We start from the raw sequence: 26,282 nt of genomic DNA, 5'->3' as shown, positions 1-26,282 counted from the left end.
GATTCACTTCCTCCACTTCTAGCGGAGGCCATGAAGAACATGGTTTCACTAGTCTCCTAACCATTTCTTTTATTTCATGTCCCCTTGTCCTTCTCTTGCCTCCAAACACCCAATTCTCAAATTATTCATCAGACTGCCTTGTTACTGCCTATGTATAGACTGCTGGCTAATACTGGAAAAAAAAAAAAAAAGAAAAACCAAACAGGTGTGTGGACTGATTTAATGATTTCCAGCCGGAGGTGCTTTCTCAGTGCAGCCTTAGGGTCAATTACAGAGGTGCAGGTTTTGATTCGAAGGGTGTACATAATTTTACTTTTGGTACATATTGACAAATTGCCTTCAGAAAGTATTTGACTAATGCAGACTCCTATGAAAAGTAAATCAGAGTGCCTGTCCTTTAAATTCTTGCCAATACAGGGAATTATCTATTTCACTTTCCCCAGTCTGATGGGCAAAACAATATCCGTGCATTCTTGTTTCATTTTGCATTTCTTACCCTAACTTGTGCACGTCTTACCTTCTGTAGGGCTTATTGACCAGCCGAATATATATTTTTTTCTTCTGAGTAATACCTGTACATTGCTTTCTTGCTTTATTTTTTTAAATTGAGGGGTTTGCTTTTTTATTGATTACTAAGAAATCTTAATGTATTAGTAATTGTTTCCCTCTGGTAATTTGGAAGGAATTAAATTTGGTTTCATTTATGCTAGTGATTATTTTAAAAATCCATATGTAAAAATAATTTAAGCCTGTATTTCTCAAGTCATGATTTTCAGACATCAAACTATATATCAACTCCCATAGGAAAGTAAGGGAGCTATCATACCTTTGCTTTCACGATTCTTTTTTTCTCTTCCCACAGTCTAGTTTTTGTTAGTATAAATAAGGATTCTTATCCCAATATATTATAGCAAAATCATTATATTGAAATGTTGTTACTTTTATTTCAAGCATTATCATAACATTTCACAACTGTTATTTAAAAGTAATATGTTCAAATGGATTCAATACTCATTGACCGTCCTTTTGTAACTTACTTATCTAATTTCTTAATTTAAATTGAGCCTTCTCTTTGGTGAGAGTATTTGTTTTCCAAAGGGAACATGGCTGGTGATGTACCTTCTGAATCCTTGTAGAGTTGGGCGTATCTTTTTAAGGCCTGTATTCATGAACAATGACTTGGATGAGGATGAACTTCTCTTCATCTTCTCTTTCATTTCTGAGCCTTTAATACAATGCATCGTGTTTCTGAAGAGAAATCTGAGACAACCTTGAGAATTATTTTCCACTGTGTGTGTCCTGTGTGTGTTGGGGGTGGGGATTTTTATAGGTTTCCTTCTTTATCCTTAAAGTCCCAGGACAAGTAGCATATACCATGGTGTTAATGAATCTTTATTTGTTTTTCTGGGAATGCAGTAAGCTTTTCTTAGCTGAATGTTCAGAACACTTTTCTAATCACTAAATGCTGGTTTCTGGTATGTCTTTGGGTTTATATCCTAATTATTTGTTTTTTCAAATAATTAGGTTTTTTCAAAACTAATGATTTTAGTTTCTTCCTTTTATATCCAAGTTAAATAAGAAGGTGTATATACTCTAATGTCCATTCGTTCATCAGCGTATTCCGATCACCTCAAACCTCTTTTATAAGAGCTCTTCTTCTTCCACTCAGGCTCTTTATTTTGGTATTTTCATGGCCACTTGCTTAACTGTATTCACTTTTCATCTCACACACTCCCCCTTGGAGTCCTCATTCACAACCATGATTCACTCTAGAACTATTTCTATACTCGTGATTATGAAATCTCTAATTCCTAGAGTTATATTGTCACAGTGCTGTCAGTGATCTTTTGAAATTCAAGTGTTCTTCTTCTAAGTTTTAAGATGCCTGAGTGTGGAGCAAAGATGCTCAATGACTTTTAGCTCCTACAGCTGCACAGCCTCATGTCCTGTAAATCCTCCCTGTGTACCTTTCATTCCAGTGATGCTGAACTCTCGGGTCTTGCCATGAATCAGTCTTTCTTGCATCTGTATAACCACACAAGTTCCTGACTTTGCCAGGACTCCTCTCCCCCTCTACTATTTATTCAGCTTAACCCTACTTCTCCTGTAACTCATTTGGCATCAGATTCTTCAGGAAACATTTTCTCATCTCAAACCCTGAATGAGATGTGCTTAATCCTTCTGTGAAATCATCACAATTAACTCAATGCTCTACATTTGTATCCCCAACTAGACCAAGGAACTTTAGGTCAAAGATTGTACCATATTTACTGATGTTCCCTTCAGGGCCTGGCATCATGTCTGACTGTGGTCAATTCTCAATAAATATTTTTATGGATGAATGAATGGAGTGAGTGAACAAATGATGGCATCATCCAGTGTTGTAATAAAGAGATTTGGAAAATAGGACAGTCAGTTTGGAAGCTCCTATGATAACACAGATGAGAGGTACTGATGGATTGAATATGCAGCAGGAGAAAACTAAAGGCAAAAGCAGGTTTATGAGGCAAATAAATAGGAAACTGAAAATTTCATTAGTAATTGGGAAGTTTAGAGGAGCAGTAAAGATGACCCTAAAGTTTTGAACAGAGTTCTTCACAACTTGGTTTGCAAGTAGGAGTTAGAAAGAGGAGCCTTCCCGAACATTTGGGTTGTGTATTGCAGCTCATTTTCTACTCCCCACCCCATACTCTCCACCCCTTACCCCTAGTGTTTTCAGTTACTTCTGTCTCCAAAACAACCTCCAGAGTGAAAACTGTTTTCTTTCTAAAATACAAATGTGATTACATGCCTCCTTTGTTTAAATAAACTCTATGCTCACCCTTACTTACACTTTAGAGAATGAATTCTCCTCTTAGCAACTCTTTCAAGACCCTTTACAATGTGCTAGACTGTCCATCGCAGCCTCATTTTCCTTCTAAGTATCTTGAGCTTTAACTGCAATGTTTTCTGAGTCTCTGAAAACTATGCTTAATGATCTTCATTCAAGTTCTTCCTGCTTGCCTTCATTCATAGTTCCTTCTGCCTTGTACCTTTCTTCCTCTCCCTCTTAACCCCTAGTTCTTTTGTACACATATTTTAATGACTAGCACAAATGCAAATTCCTTTGTAAAAAGCACGCTAAATCCCTTTCCCCTTTTCTCCTCTGTGCTCCTATAGCATTTTTTTTCCTATTGGTCATACAACATTTTTTATATAGGTAGATTTCATTAGACATTTATAGGTAGATTTTGCATTAAGTAGATTTTGAATTTATTGAAGGCAAATACTTTCTTCATTTATGTGTGTCAAGAACATAGCAAAATGCCTGTTGCATGGTGGATGTTTAATATAAATAAATATGTAAACAAATGGAATTGAGTGAGTTTGGTAAAGAATGATGATATTGAGAAAAAAGTGACATGTGATAGACTGAAAAGCTCAATATATTTTTAAAATGATGAGTGAACACTTACCACTTTGCTAAATTCTACATAAATCCTCTCTTTCTTTATCCTGAACAAAATTCTCTCTCCCATGATTGTTGATCACTTTGTAGTCTCTTCCATTGATGGTGATTGTATAGCTCACTGCTCTCTTTGCTCCAATAAGTTAAAAAAAAAAATCATACTATGACTGAGACTAGTGATTCTTTTTTTTTCCCTCATGTTTTGTCTCACGCTGAATTCTACAATATCCTTTGCTCTTCACAGATGTACTCACACTCAGCCTTTTCTGAATTCTGTTACAGCCCAGAAGATAACTGGAATTTCCTTAAAAATAATACACATTTTCTTCACTTTTCATATCAAGGAAAATAAATACACAAACACTGGCTTTCTCTTGCATTCCCTAGAACTCTTTTTTCTTTTGCATTTGGCATTTTTGATCTTTCTGATTTTTCACGGTTCTGTCTCTGTATTCTGTTTGGTATCAGAAACAGCGTTGCTCTCTACTAAACATGAGGTAGTGAGAATGACAATCATAAACATTTTCAGCTACTTGGAAAGAGATGTTATTTAAACTGTGTGTTCTGAATGACCTTCCCTTTAAATAGAATGAATTTCCTACTCCATTCCTGCCCAATATCTAACCTCTTGCGTTTTCTTCTAGGTTGTTTCTTAGTGACTTTCGTAATACCTATCAATTTAGTGTCTTCTGCAGATTTCATGAACAGACTAATTCCTCTTGCGGATCATCAGTGACAACCGGAAGTAAAATTGGAATTCCCCTCTTAATTCCATAAATATGTAGTTTTAAATGACAGGGCTTGAATTCAAATTCATATAAAATGTTATTTCAAGTAAGATTGAACTTTTATACCTATGTGGCTCCTCAGTGCCATTATATTTCAGTTTTATTCATTTTGTGTTTTGCTCCTTTGCAGTAAGCCTGTGCTAAGCTCGTCCATTAAAATAGATAGTCCTTCTAAACTCTGGTTGGAGCGCAAGTGGTGTAGCCCCTTGGGGAGGTAAATGTAATTTGTTTGATTGGATACTCAAGCTTTTCAATTGTTTTATTTCCTTAGAGAAACAGAACCTTTCTAGCTTTCAGGTCAATTGGTGTAATGGTTGGATCCAGATGGAGTGACACTTTCTCCCTCTTGTAAGTCTCTAGTTCCTCAGAGAAATCCTTGAGCAATCTGTTGACAACTTGCTGTCATCTAGCTGGTCTAATGGCATAAATGACTTAGACACTGATTCCGAGGAGCGTGAAAGCTTAATGGTAAAGTGAAATTTTGAGAAGTGTAATGCACTCTCAAGTGCATTAAGGATAAGGTACTTAGGCAGTTCCCCACGTTTATTTTCTTCCAGCGAGTTTTTTTAGGTCTTTGCTGTTTTTTTGCTAGGGAAAGAAAGTTACCGTTTTAACCTGCTCAGACACTGTAGCAGCTGATCACCAATGCTACCATTGGGAGGTAGAGAAAAGAATGCAATGATTAGGACACGTGTTGTAGGAATCTAGGAAAGTAGAAAGCAGATGAGATCAGGTTGGCAGAAGAAACCACAGCCCAAAATACACACGGGAGAGAAAAGTCGTGGCGGATGAGAGAACTGAGTCGTGGGTGTCGTCAGCCTGGAGCTGACAGACTCTGTGGGCAGGAGGATGCGTGGGGACGACTGCCGGGGACAGGACTTGGCAGACAGCAACTAGAGTGACCGTCTGGATCGGCTTCTCCCACTTTCCCCCATCAAATGGCATCAGGCAGTGGAGACGGTTGACCTCAGTTTGGAGTGTAGAGTGTGGGCTCTAGACCAGAAGAAGGCAGGCTGATGCAACCCTGCATCAGGCAGTGGAGACGGTTGACCTCAGTTTGGAGTGTAGAGTGTGGGCTCTAGGCCAGAAGAAGGCAGGCTGATGCAACCCGGGTGAAAGGGGATCCTTGCACCGAGAAAATGAGTTGTGCTGCTTACCTGCTCTTGCACTGTAGTTTTCGGATCTGATCTAGAGTGAACAGAAACATGTCCACAGGGAGATCCAACCTCCCCCTAAGAGGAGTTTCAGAGTTGGAAACAGAAAGAATGGATGGGGAAAAATCGCAGAGAGTAGAAACAGTTATGTTAAAGTTGCGGAAAGAAATGCTTTTGAATTAGAAGGGTTTTGTGCTAGTGCTGGGACTAATGCAATGACCTGATTAGAGCTGATGTTATTTTGTGAGTGCACGTGAGTGCACGTGTGTGTGTATGCGTGGATGAGGGATGGATGCAGAAAGGAAAAAAAAAACTAAATCATAAATATATTGAGAGAAAAGTTATACTTAATTAAAATATGATAGATAACATGATAGAAAGTTATTAAGTGATTATTTAGGCTGGCTTGTGCATTAAAGGACTCTCTGAGGTGGCAATATATAAGTGAGATCTGAGTGGCAGTAAGGACTTAGCTAACCCTACATCCCTTCATCCTGACGACCTGTATTAGGAAAAAGTCTCAGAAGTCCTAAAATCTCAACCTAAATTGAGTATTTAAATATTATAATTCAAAGGTGAATTTGTGGAAGGTAGAGGTAAACTACTATCTAATTATACTTAATGGAAAGTTACAGTAATTTACAAACGTCCATTGTATACAAGTATTAGGAGATAACAAAACACTAGTGAAGTATCCTGAACAGTAAGTATGGTGTGGGAGACAATGGCTATTATGCTGGTTTTTATATTATCTATTGTAAACTTAGCAATTCTCCCCCTAACCTTTCAATTGTTTTACCCTTTAATAGCCACCTTCATTCCTGATTTGCTCTTTCTAAAAATATATTGGAAGCAGTTGTAAACTCATTGTTATTCTCTTTAACAAGTTAAATCAACACACAAATATTTCTCCCACCTGTTATATTTATCCTGGGTCTCACGATTCTGGGACCTGTCAGCCTTTAGAGAAGGTTAATCCAGGCTTTGCAGAAAGAGATGAACTATTCCAAATACACCACCAAATTTAGAGGTTTTTTTTTTTGACAGTTGCTGCTTACCTGGGGGAAAATGGTTTGGAAAGAAATATGTAAGAATTGGACTGTATAAATGTGAATTATAAAAAGACAAAATGAATATTATTTTCAAGAGCACCACTTGAATCTAGTAATCCAATTGCTAATATGAAGTTCTTCAGATGATAATAAAAGCGTTCATTTATTTTGCCCAAATTGATGACACAATCTTAGTGTTTTTTCGTTGTGAAGGGGTAAAAGAAAGGAAATTTTGCTGAATGTTCTACATTTGACCCATAAATAGCTACTTTTGTTTTTAGGGCTGATATAATCCGTACCTTAAAAGAATGCCTATTTGCTGCCGTCATTTTTCTGTCTAAACCAAATTAAATGTGTCTGCTTCTCCATTACTGATTGAAGAAAAAACTGCTTAGACAATTACTGTCTCACCAGCTTTAGGGCAGAGAGCACCCCCTTTAAACAAGGGTCACCGTGAAGACCTTATTCTCAATTCTAGAGTGTCTTCAAAGATAAAGCAATTCACATCAGATTTCATGATATGGTTCTCTAAAGGAGGTTAAAGAGATTCACATTTTTCCTTTGGCCTAAAATGGCTCTTCTTCATTTAGTTTATGAGACACATTTTCAATAAATTTTGCTCCGTACTCCTAGAGCTGGAAAATAAAACAAAAACAAAAAAATTTAAAAGGACACACAATGGCAAGACGATAGGTACTTGTAGAAAAGCATGCATTTCTTTTAGGAATGTAAAATTAATAATCCATTACTTATTTAATGGAATATTCCACCTTTGTTGATGATTTTAGTAGGAGTAACTCCTGCAGAGCGGAAGCAGGCATTTTACCTCTGTTTTATTTATACGGCAGGACTCCATTTCAACTTACAAATTACTGCTCAGGATCTTTAAGATATCAGTTGAATACTGGCATGGAGTTGAGTTTTTGGATTGTACACAGAAATGATTTCCTATATATTCATCTACATGTTGAGGGCTTGATTGATGACCCTCGGACTTTGGGTCAGGAGTGAGTTCACATCTTTGTCTTACTCCCTGAAAGTATAAACACGAATCCAGCGTCCAACATTTTCAGGCATGATTTGACCTAGTTATATGCAACTTTATAATTTAAAGAGGTTTAAAAATCTGGAAAAGATTTGGGGAAAAGTGAGAAAGATGACTTTAAATTCAACACATTGAAAAGAAAATAATTTTAAAAAGAGGATTGATCAGTATACATGGAAGGCTTGGGATAACTTACAAGCCTCTTTCCGTTTTCTTATTTCTTGTGTTTTCTGTATTCCTTCCTGCAACTCACTTATTCCCTATCTTCTACCACTTCTGCCTTTTGCTAATTCCTATTAATCTTTCAAGTTAGTTTAATTAATCCTTCAATCCTTAGTTTAGATGAAGCTTCATTCATTCAATGAAGATTTAATCAGTTCCTAATATTTGCTAGTTACCGTTCTGGGGGATGAGGGAACAATAGTGAACAAAACAGTAAAGGAAACAAAACCAAACCTCTTCTTATGGAGTTTAGATTTTAGGCAGGAAAAGGAGACTAAATAAAACAGAAAAATAAATAAAATATGCAATATGTTTGATGTGGGTAAAGAGAATAGTCTGATAGGGAAGAGGGTTAGCAGGGATCGGGCTACAATTTTAGATAGGGTATTAGGAGGGGTTTTGCTAAAATGGCAGTTAAGGAAACATCTGAAGGAGATGAGGGAATAAGCCAGCAGGTGTCTGTAGAAGCAATGTTAAGGAGAAGGAATAGAAAATGCAAAGGCTTTGAGGAAAATAGGTGCCTGGAATGTTTGCAGAGGACAGTGTAGCTAGATCAGAGAGCACAGGGGCATACTAATAAAAGATAAGCCAGAGGTAGCAAGGAGACAGATTGGGTAGAAATCTGTATAACTTTTACTCAGTGTAAAAACCCATTGCTTTACATGCAGTAAATCAGTGAAGTTAGACCACACATTCACACCATACACAAAAATAAACACAAAATGGCTTAAAGACTTAAATATAAGACACAACACCATAAAACTCCTAGAAGAGAACATAGGCAAAACATTCTCTGACATAAATCGTACCAATATGGTTTCTTAGGTCAGTCTCCCAAGGCAATAGAAATAAAAGCAAAAATAAACATATGGGACCTAATCAAACTTACATTCTTTTGTACAGCAAAGGAAACCATAAAGAAAATGAAAATACAACTTACAGACTGGGAGAAAATAATGCAACTGACAAGGGCTTAATTTCCAAAATATATAAACAGCTCATACAACTCAATAACAAAAAAAACAGCCCAATTGAAAAATGGGAAGAAGACCTAAATAGACATTTCTCTAAAGAAGACATACAGATGGTCAAGAGGCACATGAAAAGATGCTCAACATTGCTAATTATTAGAGAAATGCAAATCAAAACTACACTGTGGTACTACTTCACACTGGTCAGAATGGCCGCCATCAAAAAGTTTACAAATAATAAATGCTGGAGAGGGTATGAAGAAAAAGGAACTGTCCTACACTGTTGGTGGGGATGTAAATTGGTGCAGCCACTATGGAAAGCAGTATGGAGTTTCCTTAAACTAAAAACAGAGTTGCCATATGATCCAGTGATCCCACTTTTGGGCACATATCCCGAGAAAACTCTAATTTTGAAAAGACACATGCACCCCAGTGGTCATAGCAGCACTATTTACAATAGCCAAGACATGGAAGCAACCTAAATGTCCATTGACAGATGAATGGATAAAGAAGATGTGGCATATATACACAATGGAATACTACTCAGCCATAAAAACGAATAAAATAATGCCATTTGCAGCAACATGGATGGACCTGGAGATTACCATACTAGGTGAAGGAAGTCAGAAAGAGAAAGACAAATACCATATGATATCACTTATACATGGAATCTAAAGTATGATACAAATGAACTTATTTACAAAACAGAAACAGACTCACAGACAAAGAAAACAAATTTATGTTTACCAAAGGGGAAAGGGGGTGAGGGAGGGATAAATTTGGAGTTTGGGATTAGTGGATAGAAACTACTATATATAAAATAAAGAACAAGGTCCTACTGTGTAGCACAGGAAACCATATTCAATATCCTGTAATAAACCATAATGGGAAAAAATGAAAAAGAATATATATATATATATATATATAAAATATATATGTCTAACTGAATCACTTTTCTGTACACCAGAGACTAACACAACATTGTAAATCAACTATACTTCAATTGAAAAAAAAAAAAAAACCATTTACAGTCTTTTGCAAAAGAGTGACATAATCTGCTTTTGTTTTGTCAAGAATCCGTGGGCTTCTGTCTTGAGAATATACTGAAGGGGAACACAGATTGAATCTGGGAGGCCAGTTAGGAGGCCATTGCAAAAATCTAGGGAAGAGGGGGCTTGGGCTAGTGTTGCAGCGAGAGAGGTGGTGAGCAGTGAGTGGATTGTGGTTATATTTTGAAAGGGGGGCCTCTGGATTTGCTGATGGAATGGGTGAGAGGCATGAAGGAAAGAGAGAAGTGGGGGAGGACTCTAAGGATTTTGGGCTGAGCAACTGGAGGAAGGGGATTGCAATGTTCAAAGGTGGGGAAGGCTGTGGAAGAATCAGGTTTGGGGCATAAATGTTCTTGAATGATCTAATACTCTTCCAAGAAGAGTTGTTGAATAGAAAGATGGGTATAGCGTCTAGATTAGAAGAAGTCTGAGTTAGAGATAATCATTTGGGAGTCATCAACCTAATGATGGTATTTAAAGAATTGAGGCAAGGTGATGTTATCAAGGGAGTACTTACTTATAAGCAGAAAGGAGAAGAGATCGAAAGACTGAATCCTGGGACACTTCAACATTTACAGGTCCAAGAGGATCCATCGAAAGAGACTGAGAGAAGCAGCCTGAGGGGTAAGGGGAATATTATGAGAGTCTGATGTACAGGCAGTCAAATGACAGAGGTATTTCAAGGAGGGGGGAATGATCAGCTCTGTCAATGCCACCGATGGTTCAAGTAAGTTGGAAACTAGGAATTTACTGTTTGCTTTTAGCTTCATGGAACTCATTGGTGACCGTGATAGGGGAATTGTGGTGATGCAGCTGGCATCAAAATGTTGATGTGTTTCGAGCTTGAGTGGCTGGAGGAATGCTTTCATGGAGGGAGTAGCCTGGCACAGGTGTCAGGACCTAAGTGTGATGAAGAGGTCTCTTTGGGATTGTGTATCTGGCCATGGCAACTGGATTTTGGTTATATATAAGAGAATTAATCAAATAAGTATGTTTATTGAAGATAATGGGAGCCAGGTTTCTCCCTTTCAGAGAAGGGAGTTACAAGTATGAAAAGAGAAATTAGAATGAACTTTAGAGTATTGGATCAGAATTGAAATTATCAGTGTAATCCCATTTCATGTATGTATGTGTGTGCATAAATACATATATATATATACACACACACACATAGATAGACATAGAGATACTATATAAGTCAATGTGTAGGTGTCTATATCGATCTAATCTATCTTTCTATCTTCATATTCTCTACCTCTGTCCACTAAGAGGGAGTGGGAGGGCGTGGGAGTAATAGGATGAGTATACAGCACTGAATCTTTGTTCCTAAATACCACTTGTCACTTAAGGAACCAGAATTCCTTGGAGAAATGGTTGATTTCAGGCCAGGCCAGGGAAGTATGGGGCACTCATTGTCTAAACATGGAACAACTTGAGCACTGAAATACATATTGAGCGCATTTATTATATTCCACTAAATAACATAAGGATTCATGAGTCCATACAGATACAGTTAAGTAAATGCAGGCAATGAAAGCTTAATAAAGAACAGGATGTCTGCCCAAAGTATCTGCTCACAAAATGCTTATTAATTGCAAAGAGAAATTTTGCTTTTTTACATAAAGAAGCCTGGCAGATACCATCTTAATCCAAAAGATTAAAGTTAACATCATCAATAATGGAACAACTAGAAATTATGTAACACATAAGATGTAATAAGATGATCTCTGAATCACCTGGATCTAGTCAGGAGGAAACAGACAAATTCAGATGGAGAGGCAGTCTACAAAATAGCTAGACTGTAGTCTTCAACAGTGTTAATATCATGATAGTCAAGGAAAGATTGAAGAACTGTTCTAGATCAAAGGAGACCTGAGAGTTGTGACAACTAAATTCAACATGTGACCCTGGACTGGGTTTGTAATCTACAAAGGACATTTTGGGAACTATTGGCAAAACTTGAATGGTGTCTGAGGATAAGGATGTATCAATGTTAATTTCCTGATTTTGATGGTTGTATTATGATTATTTAGGAGAATATCTTTTTTTTTTTTTTGGTACCAAATGCATTACTGTATTTGGGGATAATGGGTAAATCAGTTAGCACCTTAATCTCAAATGTTTCAGAAAAAACTTCTTGTACTGTTCCTGCAACTTTCCTGGAATATTGAGTTTTTTGTTTTTTTTTTAAGTAATAAAAACCAGAAACTACTAATTGAGACTAGGAAATAGGAAAAGAGAAACTGGGCAAAGCGAGTATAAGCAGCTCATAGGAATGCCACTACAGTGGGAAGGAGAGAAATGGGGAAGTATTTAGAGGAGAAGACTTCTAAGATTATTTTTCTCTTTCTCATCTTTGTCCCTAAGCACTTTATTCATGTTTTATTACATTTTCCCACCTGGCATTGAAAATATTTTTATATGCCCGTTTCCATTACAGAATACAAATTCCTTGAAGAAAAGGTCTGTGTTTTATATATGCTTTATATGTAGCATAACACTTAGCATATTATAATGTGCTCATTGAATAGTCAAACAACTGAAACGTTTTAAAAAAAACTATGGTTTTAAATGAAGGGGTATGATGAACAATTTTCTTCCTAAACATGGAAGACAAAATAAGAAGTTGGCTTTTTAAGGAGGGGAATTTGTAGGCATAACAAATAAACAACTTCCAGATTTGGGGATATAAAATGCTGAAAAGGTTACTAAGGTATTTTACAACTAATTCTAATAATCTTTTCAAAGTCATCTGTTCCATATAGATTACATAGAAAAAAGAACCAATGATACATTGAGATAATTAAGAGTGTAGAAAATTGTGATCATCTCTATACCAAATGTGAAATTGTGCATGAAATGTTCCTAGACAGTATCTACAGAAAATGGGCTGGCTCTATTCCCATTCCCTAGGAAATCAATAGTAAATCAAACCATTGGCAGATTTTTCTATTTTATATATATATATGTGTGTGTGTGTGTATGGGTGTGTCTGTGTAAATTAATAGCTTCTTTTTGAAGTGAAGAGAGTAATTTAATAGTTTCGGAAGAAGTGGCCATGAGAGTTTTACATCTGCTCAAGATAGGACAAAGAAAACTACTTAGATTCCTGTGTTAAATTTCTAGAGATTAATTAAGTTGGAGGCTTGTTCTTAGAAGGTTGCAGTATATGGAGAGAGAACTTTAATGGACATCAAGGGTGAGTAGTAAATCCAAAGCATCATACTTAGGGTGAAAATGTAGTACACTTAGGCATGGATCACTTCCAGGGCCTGGCTTGTCTGAGTTACTCAGAGAGGAAAAAACAAAAGTCTGTGTGTAGGGGACAGGGGTCTGGTGGGGAGGGGGTGGGGGGATGAACGGGGCAGGGAGGAAGGGAGAAGGGGCCAGGGAGAGGGGTGTTGAAATGAAATGTATGAGCTCATGGGAAGTGAAAAAAAGAAACAAAAACAAGCAAGAAAATCTTGAGGAATATAGCTGTGTCTGAAGTCATTTCCCTGTAGCCATCTTTCATACAAAGAGAATGAGATATAAGATGTTATCAGTAAATCAGACCAGTAGTGGGAACCATGCACATTGCAAGTACTTGTGGGCAACTCACGTGGTTAATTTCTACCAAACCAACCTTCCATGAACAATTACCTCAACTCTTCTTTTCATGTTGTTTGTATAAACATAGCATAGAAAATATTTAATAGACTGGTGTATTTATTCATAATTATATGATTCTATAAAAACCCATGTTAGTAAATAAGGTCACTTTACAAAGGTGAAGAATCCCTGTACGATATATTTTATCTGTTAGAAAATGGTGCCTTTTCTTTATTGCTTACAATTGCAGAATAGTGTAGATTGTGTTGGTGGTTTTGTTTTTGGAGTATCTATTAGTCAGTCAATCAATTAGTATTTATTGAGCTTCTGCCCAGCATGTAGAGAATGCTCATCAAATTTGCAAATGACACAAATCTTGGAGGATGTTAAATACATTGGATGACAGACATAGCATCCAAAAAGATTTTGACAGCCTGGAGCAATGGGTTGAGTCTAACAAGATGAAATATAACGTGGATAAATATAAATTCCTGTCCTTTGGTCCAAAAAACTAACTGCCTATGTATAAGATGGAGTAGATATGCTTTAACAGTGATGTAAGTTAAAAAAAAAAAAAGACTTAGTGTCTTAGTGACTAGTCAGCTCAACTTAATTTATCAGTTTTAGTTGTATGATGTCATGAAATCTAGCATGAAGTTTTGGATTATATCAAGGTGATAATCTTATTTCAATTTGGCGAGAGACCACATGTAGAGATTGTAGTATTTCTGGAGCCGCATTTTAAGAAGAGAGAGACCCAGAACCATGTCATATTTAGAACACCACAGAAACTAAACACATTTATCTTGAAGAAGACTTAGGAGAAAAATGATATGTGTGGACTCTCGTGTGGAAAAGGGATTGGATTTTTTTTCACGTGGTCTCAATAATTAGAGCTGAGGCCTACGAATTGAAGTTATAAGGAGATATCTTTCAGTTCAATCATTTATAATAGTAAAAGCTGTTCAGAGATGAAAGGGCTCCCAAAGTCTGCAGAAGCAGAATACAGGAGTGGGTAAACCTAGGTGTCCTCATTTTGGGGATAATAACACGGTGGAGGGGCAATCTGAGAACCCAGTGAGATGCTATAAGTAAAGCACTCAGCGTACTGCCCGGCAAATGGCAAGCGATTATATAGCTAATTGGAGTTGTTACTCTTCTTATTATGGGAGGTGTTGATACAAAGCCTGAGCCATCACTGTGTTGAGTTAAAGCCAAGAAACTCAACGGGTGGGTCTGATAAACTAGATGGTGGTTATATCTAAATGCTCGCTGGGTGCAATCTCTGAAACCAGTTATTCTTCTATGTGACTTTGAAGAGTGTAACCTTTTTTTAAAAAAAAATTCTCTGTGATTCCATTTCATTACTTGCAGATAATGCCAAACCTGCCTTGGGTTGTTGTAAGGATAAAAAAATGAATATATATATAATTTAGAACAATGCTTGACATGCTAGTTTTTCAATAAATGAGAGCACTTTTATAATGCTGAAGTAGTCAACAAAGGATCGTTGTAGGATACAGGACCTTGAGATATATGTTTTGAAAAATATTAAAAATTTAGGTAAATGAAAAGCGGTAGCAAGGTTATTTCCATATGGAAATAGCTTGAATAAAACATGGAGATGGAATTAAGCATTGTGGGATCATCAGACAGTGAAGAAACCTCACCAGTTAGGTGAGGTTGGCTATTGGTGACCAGTTAGAAGTAAAAGTGGATGGAATGAGTGAGGGAAAACCTCAGAAGACCTTTGGTTTGAGAGTGGCATTCCACATGCTTTCAGGTAGGGGATGAAACATACATGTGATATTTTAAAATAACCTTATGAAGTTTTCAGAATAAATTGCCTTCCTTATGCTTAAAAATTATAGATGGAATAGTTGAATCTTTTATGCAAATCCTTCTTTATCCTAGAAATAGAAATTCTATTTCAGGGCAATTTCTATTTCAGAAAGTCCAAAACACTTCTTCCTCCATAAAGTTTTCCCTTCAGATTCATATCACAGTGGTTTTCTTTTTTGTTTGACATCCTTAGCATTCAAAATGATGTTTTTTGTATTTGTATCATCCATCATCATCTTCTGAGAGTGAATTTGAATTCAAGATCTGTTGCCAGATCACTTTGTGTTAAATCTATGAAAAAGGTGTTCTTCAAAAGGCTTAAAATGATTTTGTCTTAAAATGAGACCCATCACATTAATGAAACTGATATTCTTGGGAGGCTTATAAGTTGGTTCTAGGAAGACAAGTCCCACAGAGAAGGTCCAAAAGTAGTTTGTACACCACACATTCATGGATTAAGGTGTAACTTCTCAAAGCAACTCCATAAAAAAAGACAACACTGCATTAACTGCACGAAGATTCAGTACATAAGTAAAAAACAACCGTCATCATTTGTAGTGACTCAGACACTATTTAGTATGCTAAAATTACTCTGTTGTTTCATACATACAAGCTCCTTGAGGAAAAGGACAGTGATTTTATTTTCTTGGTGTAACTCATAGGGCCACTGTGGGTGCTGGGTTAATGCCGTATTGAATTAAATTTAAATTAGGAGGATATTGGCAACAGGAAAACTATAAACCTATTTCTCCAATGAGGAAGTCAGCATAGGTACTCTGCCTTTTTGTTTCCCAACCTGAATCAGCAGTTTTTTGTTTTCCTTTTTCTTTGTTGTTGTTCCTGGTGGTGGTGGCCTACAGGAGAAGCATAGCAACAGACGTTTGGCGTTTCAGTGGAACAGGTGATTGTTGACAGTTACAAGGTGAACTTGGTTGTATTTTTTCCCTTGGTAGCTTCTCAGCAATTGTGTGACCTTCTGGAATTTTGAACTATGCTCCTCTCTAATCAGGCATGAGAACGGTTAGGAATTCTACATTTTTAAGTCTACTACACTCTTGTGCTCAAAGGAATGAGTACAGCCTATCCCAGGGACACCAAGTTTGACCCCCCAAACAATGGCTAGAATAAAATTTGAAACCCTGGGAGAATGAAAGCTGGAGAATGACTTGCTCCCCTGTATCTTCTTTCCAAAATGTTTTTGGACGTCTTATGAAGGCGTTTAAGGCTTCTTCTACAGCTGCTATTGGTTTTGCCAATTCATTCCTTCAAGCCACACCAATAAACATGTACAAACCCCTCTAATCCTCAGAGAGGTGGAGAAAAAGATAGGTGGGACGTGCACTGTAGTAGAAGGCTTTCTTTTCACAGGTGAGAAATTCCGTCGTATATATTCCTATTCCCCTAAATAACTGGCAAGGGGATCATCAGGTTGAGCTATTGCAAAGAGCCACCATCATGGTTACAGTTTCCGTGTGATGGGGCCCCAGACCTGAATTGCAAAGTAGTGTAGAGGATCCTGGAATATAAAACATGGTACAGAACACCAAAGAGGATTTAATCTTATTTATAAAAATGTGGTTGCAGGGGGGGTGGCAAAAACAGGCGAGAGTGACTTGGGATCATCATTAATCATGTTTTAAGTACCAGCAAGGTGAAAACATTCTTCTGGAATTCACTGCAGTGACACTGAATCCTTCTACTAAGCAAATATGTGATGAGTTGATAAAAAGAAAAGAAAAAAGAAAGAAAGGTCCTGAATTCTTGACTACAGATATAATACAGTGAATACAGAAAATCAAAAGCATGCTTTCTATCTGACTCAAAATAAAGGTGCACTTAAACTTGTAAAAGACAACATTTTTATTTGAATGATATGACAGAACTGTCACAGGAGTGTTACCTGCTATAAAGAAAGCCAAAGAATTATTACCTTTATTAGACCAGTGACACTGAGCTTTAGCCATACATTTCTAACTTCTGTCCCTCTACAGAGACAATTTTCTTTTCTTAAATAAACTGTCATGCTAGTGTTAATATATTGTTGGCTCTCTCATGCTCTGAGAATACTGCTGATATAAAACATGTATATGTTAGATTGGTAATAGTATCTTTAGTGTAGCTGACTAGAACAAATGTGTTTCCCTCATGGCTGTGCTAATGTGATAAAGGAAAATTGGCTGTTCATCAGCTTTTGGCTGGGTAAAGACAGTAGAGATGGAGCCACATTCTTTTTTATGCATTAATACCATCGAGAACTTTTCACAAGTTATATTTCATGTGCCTGCATGTTGCGCAAAGATGTTGTAAAACATGAGATAATGCTACAAATAACAAAGTAGAAAAGCCTGTATCTTTTATAATGATAACAGTCAAACACCAAATGACAGTAACAGGCTGTAAAAAATGGGATGCAAAAAAAAAAAAAAAAAGCCACGGTGGCAGTGTATATCCAGGTCCGTGAGGAGCTAGTGTGTGATTTTAGGTCTTTATGTTAAAGCTTTGTTTTATAATTAAGTAAAATGCAACACAGGGTCAGTGAGTTTAGGAAAGAACAAGAAAGCAGGTTTTAAATGAAAGCAGGTTGGGTAGAGTGGATAAAAGCCATATTGAAGAAGTTTTTGAAGAATTGATATTGCCAAGAAAATTATGATGTTAATTTCTAGGTGTGTGTGTGTGTGCTTTTTTTTTTTTTTTTTTTGAGAAGCAGTTTGAAAGGAGTTCACTCGTATGATTTAAATATATCAGAGGATGGTTATTTTTGTCAATTTTTGTAAGGGTATTTTAATAGAATTTCATTTTGAATGCTATGATTTGATATTTTTAAATGAAGATGTTAGCATCTGACCTTCAACTACAAGGCATTAAATGTCTCAATGAAGTAATCTGCATAAAAGTTTGATTGAATTGACCATTCAGGGATCAACACAGACAAAAATTTCATAACTTTTTATAGTGTAATCCAGGGGTGGTCAGACTACAGCTCACGGGACAACTCTGGCTGGCTACCTGTTTTTATAAAAGTTTTGCTGGAACACATCCATGCCCATTCACATACATGTTGTCTCTGGCTGCTTTCCTATTACAGCAGAGTTGAGCAGTTGTGACCTGGACCGTTTGGACCACAAAACCAAATCACTTGGCATACAAATAAAAAATATTTATTCTCTAGCTGTTTACCGAAAAAGTTTGTTTACCCCTGATGTAGAGAGTTGTTAGGTTGCCTGATTAATTAGCCTAGAACATGATTGGCAGTTTTTTACATTATTCTGTATTAGAGAAGTATAGATGAAAATTACCGACTAGATACCAACACCTAAGAAAGTAAATGTTTACAAGGAGCCTTTTGTACTAACAACCTAAATTGAATTATATCCATATGTAATGCATTTTTGGTATATCTGGTTTTGAATATTTTTGCCTTTTGTGTTCATTTCTGTTTGTTTCCAAATATGACTGTAACAAATTTAACTAGTAGCTAAAGAAACAACATGTCTCCAAAAAGACTTATAAAGCATGGCAGTCAGAGCTGTTAAATATATGGGACAAACATTTATGCATACCTGTGAATACCCTGGTAGATATGACCCCAGCACAAAACTATAACATATAGGTTTATATCTAGATATACAAACACAAGACATATCATTGAGCCATTAAAATAAAATTCAAGTCTTTCCAGCTGAAGGAAGTGGAGAAGTAGGAAATTAACTTGAGAAAGCCTGCTGAAGTGTAGTTATTATAAAATAAAAGGTTATGCAATCAAAATAATAACGGTGATAATTTCTTACAGGTACATCAGACAAAAATCAGTTTCTTCGTCAATGGTTTGGAAGAGGATAATACAGCTTTTGATGCAAGAACTCTAAGTGGTTCAATTACAGATTTTGCCTCTGGTACTATGCAAATAGGACAGAGCTTAAATGGTAAGAGTCCGACTTCAGAAAATTATTTACTTTATCCAATTACACTCTTTCTTAAAAATTGTGTCAAAAATAATATTTTAAAATACCCAGGTGTATTTGTTTCCTAGGGCTGCTGTAACACATTAGCACCAACTGGGTGGCAGCTTAATTAAGCAGATTTCATCCCCTGGTGGTTCTGGAGGGTAGAAGTCTGAAATCGAGGATTCAGCGTTGGTTTCTTCTGGAGGTTCTGAGGGAGAATTCATTCCATGCCTCTCTCTTTCTGGTGGCTTCTGGTGATACTTAGTGTTCCTTGACTTGTAGCTGTATAACTTCAATCTTTGCCTCCATCTTCACCTGGTCTTTTCCCCTTTGCTTTTCAGGACACTTGTGACCAGATTTAGGCCCCACCCTAATCCAGTATTGTCTTGTCTCAAGATCCTTAATTACATCAGCAAAGACCCTTTTTCCAAATAAACTCACAGTTGCAAGTTGCAGGTAGTCTTATCTTTTGGAGGCCATTATTCAACCCACTATATCAGGGAATCTTTGAAATTAGAATGTCTCTATCATTTATTTTTAAAGAACACTATGTAATAAACTATATTTTCTTTTTTTTAATTTATTTTTTATTGAAGTAAGGTTGAATTACGATGTTGTGTTCATTTCTGCTGTATAGCAAAGTGACTCAGTTACACACATATATATACATTATTTTTTTATATATTCTTTTCCATTATGGTTTATCACAGGATACTGAATATAGTTCCCTGTGCTATACAGTAGGACCTTGTTGTTTATCCATTCTATATATACCAGTTTTCATCTGCTAATCCCAAACTCCAACTCCTACCCTCTCCCACTCCCGTCCCCCTTGGCAACCACCAGTCTATTCTCTATGTCCGTGGTTTTGCTTCCATTTCATAGATAAGTTCATTGGTGTCATATTTTAGATTCCACATATAAGTGATATATGGTATTTGTCTTTCTCTTTCTGACTTCACTTAGTATGATAATCTCTAGTTGTATCCTTGTTGCTGCAAATGGCATTATTTTGTTCTTTTTTATGGCTGAGTAGTATTCCATTGTATATATGTACCACATCTTTATCCATTCATCTGTTGATGGACATCTAGGCTATTTCCATGTCTTGGCTGTTGTGAATAGTGCTGCTATGAACATAGGGGTGGATGTATCTTTTTGAATTACAGTTTTGTCTTATATGCCCAGGGGCAGGATTGTTGGGTCATATGGTAATTCTATTTTTAGTTTTCTGAGGAACCTCCATACTGTTTTCCACAGTGGCACCAACTTCCATTCCCACCAACAGTGTAGGAGGGTTCCGTTTTCTCCACACTCTCTTCAGCATTTGTTATTTGTAGACTTTTTAATGGTGGTCATTCTGACCAGTGTGAGGTGGGACCTCACTGTAGTTTTGATTTGCTTTTCTCTAATAATTAGCAATGTTGAGCATCTTTTCGTGTGCCTCCTGGCCATCTGTATTTCTTCTTAAACTATATTTTCTTTCTCTTTTTTTTTCAAGTTTGTATTTTATTGTATGGCTATTGTTAAAGTAGGACTTAGAGTATTAGACAGAAACTGGAAAATAATAGTCAACATGGAATAAACTGGATTAATGGTGTTCATATCTTCCCACCCTAAAAATGGGCCATGTAGATTAAGAAGATAATATGCATCACATCCTGAAAAGAACAGAAGTTGTATTTAGACTTCTCTTGAAATAACTATCACAGTGGTCTATAAAATTGTCTACACTTTAAAATGGGAATGTGAATTATTTTATATTATTAAATAATAAATGCTCATTATAAGAAAATCCAAACAACACAGAACTCTATAAAATAGGAAGCATTTTCCTTTTTTGACCTTCATAGATAGATATAGTTAACTTTGTTATACCCTTCCATCATTTTTTACATATAGCTAGAGATAGGGTTATAAATATAATAATTTTCCAAAAATGAAATTATCATACATATGCTTTCTCTGAGCCCTCTAAAAATAAATACTTCCCCTCCAAATGTTATGAGAAACATGTCAATATGCCTTCTCATTTAAAATGGCTGCATTGTGCACAATTGTATAGCTGTAACCAAAACTTTTTAAACAAGACTGTATTGATGAACATTTAGGTTATTTCTACTATTTCAATATTATTAGCAGTTATTTGATAGAAATCACTAAATATATATATATCTATATATTATATCTGTGTCTATATCTATCATGCATATACACATAGACATATATATGTGTTTGAACAATTGTCTGTGCAGTTCCCTAAGACCTTTTACTTTGGCGTCAATTTCCCTGATTTCAAATCCCGTCTCTCTACTTACTAGCCATGTGACCTGGAATAACTTTTTAATGTCTCTAAACTGTAGTTACGTCCAATTTAAAATCATGATGATGATGATATTACAGTCCCATTGTAAGGATCAAATGAGGCTATGTCATAAAAAGCACTACTATTTTTCCAGCATCTGGTACCTAGTAGTTGCTCCATATTTGTGGAATGAGTGAATACGGTACCTTGTATATACTAAATCATATTGATATGTAATACTATTATTAATATTATAATTATTTCCATAACATGAATCAATAGAAGTTAAATATGTTGAAATATATGGTCATTTTTAAATTTTAATACATATGAGATTGATTACCCTAAAGCATAACAACAGATAATCTCCAGAAAGGTTGTGAAAATTTACAACCTGATTTAAAAATATAGGTAAGTATTTGCCTCCTTAAACAGTAACTGACCTTACAAATTATTCTTGTTTTTTTTTCACTTTTGTCATTCCTCTCATTGAAAAATGTTTTTGTACACTGCCTTAGAATTATTTGGCCATTAGTGAGGTTGACTGGCTTTCCACATATGTGTTGATAATTTGCATTTCATTTGTTAATTCCTTATACATGTTGTGTGTCTATATTTATAGTCTGGAATTTCTTATTTGTAAAAGCTCATTAATGCTAAGAATATTAGGTTACACACGTTTTCGTTAGTTTTTAGATAGTCTGATAACTTTGCATTATAGAAATTAAAAAATATTTTAAGTTTTTAATAAAGGCAAAGCATGCATGTAACATAATGCATAAATATTAAGGGGTACAGCTTTATAAAATTTTAATCCTATATAATTCTCATCCAGAATGAGATCATCAAACATTTCTTGTATTAAAGACTCCTAGTGAATACCGACTCTAAAGGGAAACAAGAATAGTGTTAGTAAGGCCCTCTATCGGCATAGATTAGTGTTGTCTATTCTTGAATTCTCATGTAAATTAAATCATGCAGTAGGTATTCTTTTGTGTCTAATTCCTTTTCTAAGCACTATGCCTGTAAGATTTATCTATATTGTGTGTTGCTATTTCTTTAAGCTTTAGGAAATACTTCTTTACTTTTTCAAAGTGGGTATTCTAACCAACGATATTTGAGAATTTTGGCGATCCGTGTCCTACCAACACTGAGTGTTGTCATATGTTATTGTTGTTTGCCATTCTGGTGGCTGTATGGTACATTTCCTGATGATTTATGATGTTGAGAACATTTTCATGTGCTTCTTGGTCATGGCTGTGCTCTTTTGTGAAATACCTATTTAAGATTTTGCCAATTTTTAGTTGGATAGTTTGTCTTTTTATTACTTACAGGAGCTCTTCAGTATTTTGAATATGAGTTCTTTGACAGATACATGGACTTCAAATATCACCTTCTGGGTTATGGCGTATACTATCATTTTCCTTTGATCAACAGATATTCTTAATTTTAGTGAAGTCCAGTTTACTAACTTTTCTTTCAAACTTAATACTTTTCATGTCCAGTTTAGAATATCTTTGCAAATCCTGAAAGAATAAAGTGTAGGAGAACACCATAAACACCATAAAGATGTTCCCTTTCACTTTATTTTAAAAGTGCTATCATTTTACCTCTCAAATTTAGATTGATGTTCTTTCTGGGATTGATATTTGGGTATGGTATGAAGTAGGAGTCAAGATCCATTTGTTTTTTTCCCACCTGAATATCTAATTGACCCAGAAACATTTTCATCACTTCTCTACTACTTTGCAGTGGTAACTTTGTCACAAATTATATATCTGTTATGTGAAGATGGGTTTGTTCCTGAGCTCACCGTTTTGTTTCAATGATCTGTTTGCCCATACTTATCATTAAAGCATTTAGTTTTCATTATTGTAGCTTCATAAAAGTCTTAATATCTAGAAGTATTTAATTTCTCCAACTCTTTTCTTCTTTCAAGATTGTCTTGGCTATTATATGAATTTTAGAAGGAGTTTTTCGATTTTCACAAAACTTTGAGGGAATTTAAATCCTTAACTCAATTTTGCGAGAATAGACAGCTATAGAATATCAAGTCTTCCAATCCATGAACATCATATACTCCTTACTTTCTCCCTGCAATGTTTTTAGTTTTCTGTATAGCGTCTCATTCATATTTGTAAGACTTAGTCCTGTGTCCTGTGTATCTGTTGGTCCTTTTTTTCATGTAATTTTACTTCAATTGTTTTGGAACTTTATTCTCTAATTTTCTTTCTGTTATATAAAAATGCCATCAATTTTTATATTGACCTTAAGTCCAATGACCTTGCTAAATTTTAATTCTAATAGTTATACAATCCTATCATATATACATAGTAGGCACTCAAATCTTTTCAAATGTTTGCAATAAAGCAATAAGTGGTCATGGCTTTGGAGTTGTCACATAGATATTTATGGGTGTTGTTATTAATAATTTTGAAACAATGTAAAATTTTAATTTCCCCCTATGACCTGAGTTATCTAGTTTAAAGAAAAAAGTATAAATTTTTAATTTTCAAAAAACATTCTAAAACACTGTGGTTAAATTTCCAGGCTCTGGGGTCAAATAAATTTGGGTTGAATTCAATTTAGTTGTGTATTTTTGGTCAAAATATGTATCCCTTTTAAGTCTTAGGTTTCTAATCTATTAAATAATGTTTTAATAAATGATTCATGGGAATATTATAAGAATTATATGAGACTGTGTATGTGTAGTGTGTACTGCTTGTCATATTGTAAATGTTAATAAGTGTCAACTATTATTAACCTCTTTGAACATCTATTTTCTTATTGTGAAGCAGAGATAACAGTTACTTTCCATAGAATTGTTGAGAGATCCAAAGAAAGATGACTCTATTATTTTAATTTGTATATTCTCTTAGATCAAGCTAAACTTATGTGAAGAAGTAATATTTTAAGGAACCAATATATTTAGAAACTTGGTTTGAGTAATTAGTATATTGAAAAATTCTATAAAGTACTCTGCCTGCAGAAATTCCTAATAACACATTACATCTTGTGAGCCTTATTTCAATATTTAACTCCCATTAGCACTTCTAAAAGTGTTTTATTGCCCCAAATATTGCTCACAGTAGTAGACAGTGCCATAAATTTGTCCACTCTGCACTGTGGGGTTGAAATGATTTGCTCCTATTCTATTTCAGTATACTAGATGTTGAATTAATGCTTCCAAAGGACTGTGTGGACTGAATATGATATTTGTTTTTAAACTGCAAAAAAAATTGATTCAACTTCTGATTGGAAAACACATCATTGGAAAAGGGTTTATTTCCGATGTTACTTAGTTTTTATTACAGTTTTTCTCCTTAAGTTCTGAGCATCGGAGAACTACAGGAGGAAAGAATATTTTAAAATAATTGTTATCTTTTTTCCCATCAATTTATAGGTACGGTTGTACCTACTGTACCTTTTCTCTAATTAGAGATGGCACATAGCCTGGCTCATTACTTCTGCCTAATGAGCCAGGCTCCATGCCACCTCTCTAATCAGAAAAGAGATAGGTACAGAATGTTCCCACGGACTTATTATAAATCATTTTCTTTCTCTCACTTGCTCCTTTTTTCAATCAAAAAATTAAGTCCCTGTCCTCCATACTTTTGTCCGCATCCAAGATGGTTTCATTCAGGAGAGGTAATTGTGCAAGAGATTACTGCGAGCTGAATTAAAGGTGCTCTCATGCAGCACCGGGCTGGCTGTCTCTGCTTTGGAACAGATACTACCTCAAACACAGGCATATCAAACGAAGGCCTATAGGAAATCAAGATGGCTTTTCTTACTTTCTCTGGTTAGGCTTAATTTGTTTCTTTGGTTCTGTACCCAGGAAGCAACAACTTTTCACATGAGTATTGGCTGCTAGAGAGCCTTTTCTTTGAGTCTCATTTCTAACTAGCATAACTTTCTAGAAAAATATGTTGCCAATGACACTTTCTGTTGCTGCAAGCCTTGTCTTTGCCTCCCCTAGGAAATTAATCAGTGGACCAGATGAGTACTTTTTCCTGAGCCCTGTATCCATACTAATGGGATATGTATACGTATAATGTGTACATATTAACGTGATACTCTGATTTGCTTGGACTGATTTTTAAATATACAAATAGAAACACCTTAGACCATCCATATCAACCAATATGTACTGTTTCTTTTTAGAATATTTTCTTCCAGTTGTGTGTTTATTTCAATGCCTCCAGTTGGGCATAAAACCTAGAGGAGTTGTGGTTACAGACATGTAATTGTAAGCAATCTCTAATGTCACTGTGATAATGAACTACAATAGCCCTCCACATTGTGGATTTAAAAATACAAAATCATGTGAATCAAAACTTTCCCGAGCTATTTCTGAATTCATTTATCAACAGAATTCTAATTTCCTTTTAAATGTGGGCATCTCTACATGATGCATTTAAAAGTGTGTAGCACTTTCTTAAGAAGGTAATTGGTCATTAAGAAATCAGTGGATGTTCGTTGTGTAGCTGTGAAAGTGAATATACAGGGAACAAAATGATAATCATCTGAAGCTAATGCCAGCTTCCCTTCCCTTCATGTTTTCTCCTGTGTGTTGTATCTTAATTCACCTGCTTGTTCTTTCTGGAGTTGGAATACTACTTTTATTTTTACTAGTGTCCCAAAGGTTAACATTTCTAACTTCAGCGAGGTATAGAAAGTCAGCTTTCCTTTTAGTTTAGCTGAGATTATGCTTAAATTTTTCTGAGAGAATTTTTTTTTTTGGGAATTAGATAAAAAGGCAAGAAATAGAAACGTATAGAAATTGATGGATTAAGACAGGTAAATGGAATGGAAAAAGAGTATAGGAACAAGGTATATAAAGGTATAGAGCAGTTTAATTAAAGATGAAA

General features: G+C 35.5%; 1 protein-coding gene across 1 annotated transcript in view; it reads left to right on the top strand.

The window, feature by feature from the left end:
- The window catches only part of USH2A (usherin), a 795,289-nt gene that overhangs the window by 33,763 nt on the left and 735,244 nt on the right, over positions 1-26,282 (top strand). The window contains exon 3 of the mRNA XM_061185303.1: positions 18,953-19,085. Within this exon, the coding sequence (XP_061041286.1) occupies positions 18,953-19,085 (133 nt within the window). The remainder of the gene's footprint in view (positions 1-18,952; positions 19,086-26,282) is intronic.

This window comes from Eubalaena glacialis, chromosome 3, assembly GCF_028564815.1.
Source record: "Eubalaena glacialis isolate mEubGla1 chromosome 3, mEubGla1.1.hap2.+ XY, whole genome shotgun sequence".
NCBI classification, from domain to species: Eukaryota; Metazoa; Chordata; class Mammalia; order Artiodactyla; family Balaenidae; genus Eubalaena; species Eubalaena glacialis.
The sequence above is the reverse complement of the archived record's forward strand: the minus strand, read 5'-3'. Positions and strand labels throughout refer to the sequence as shown.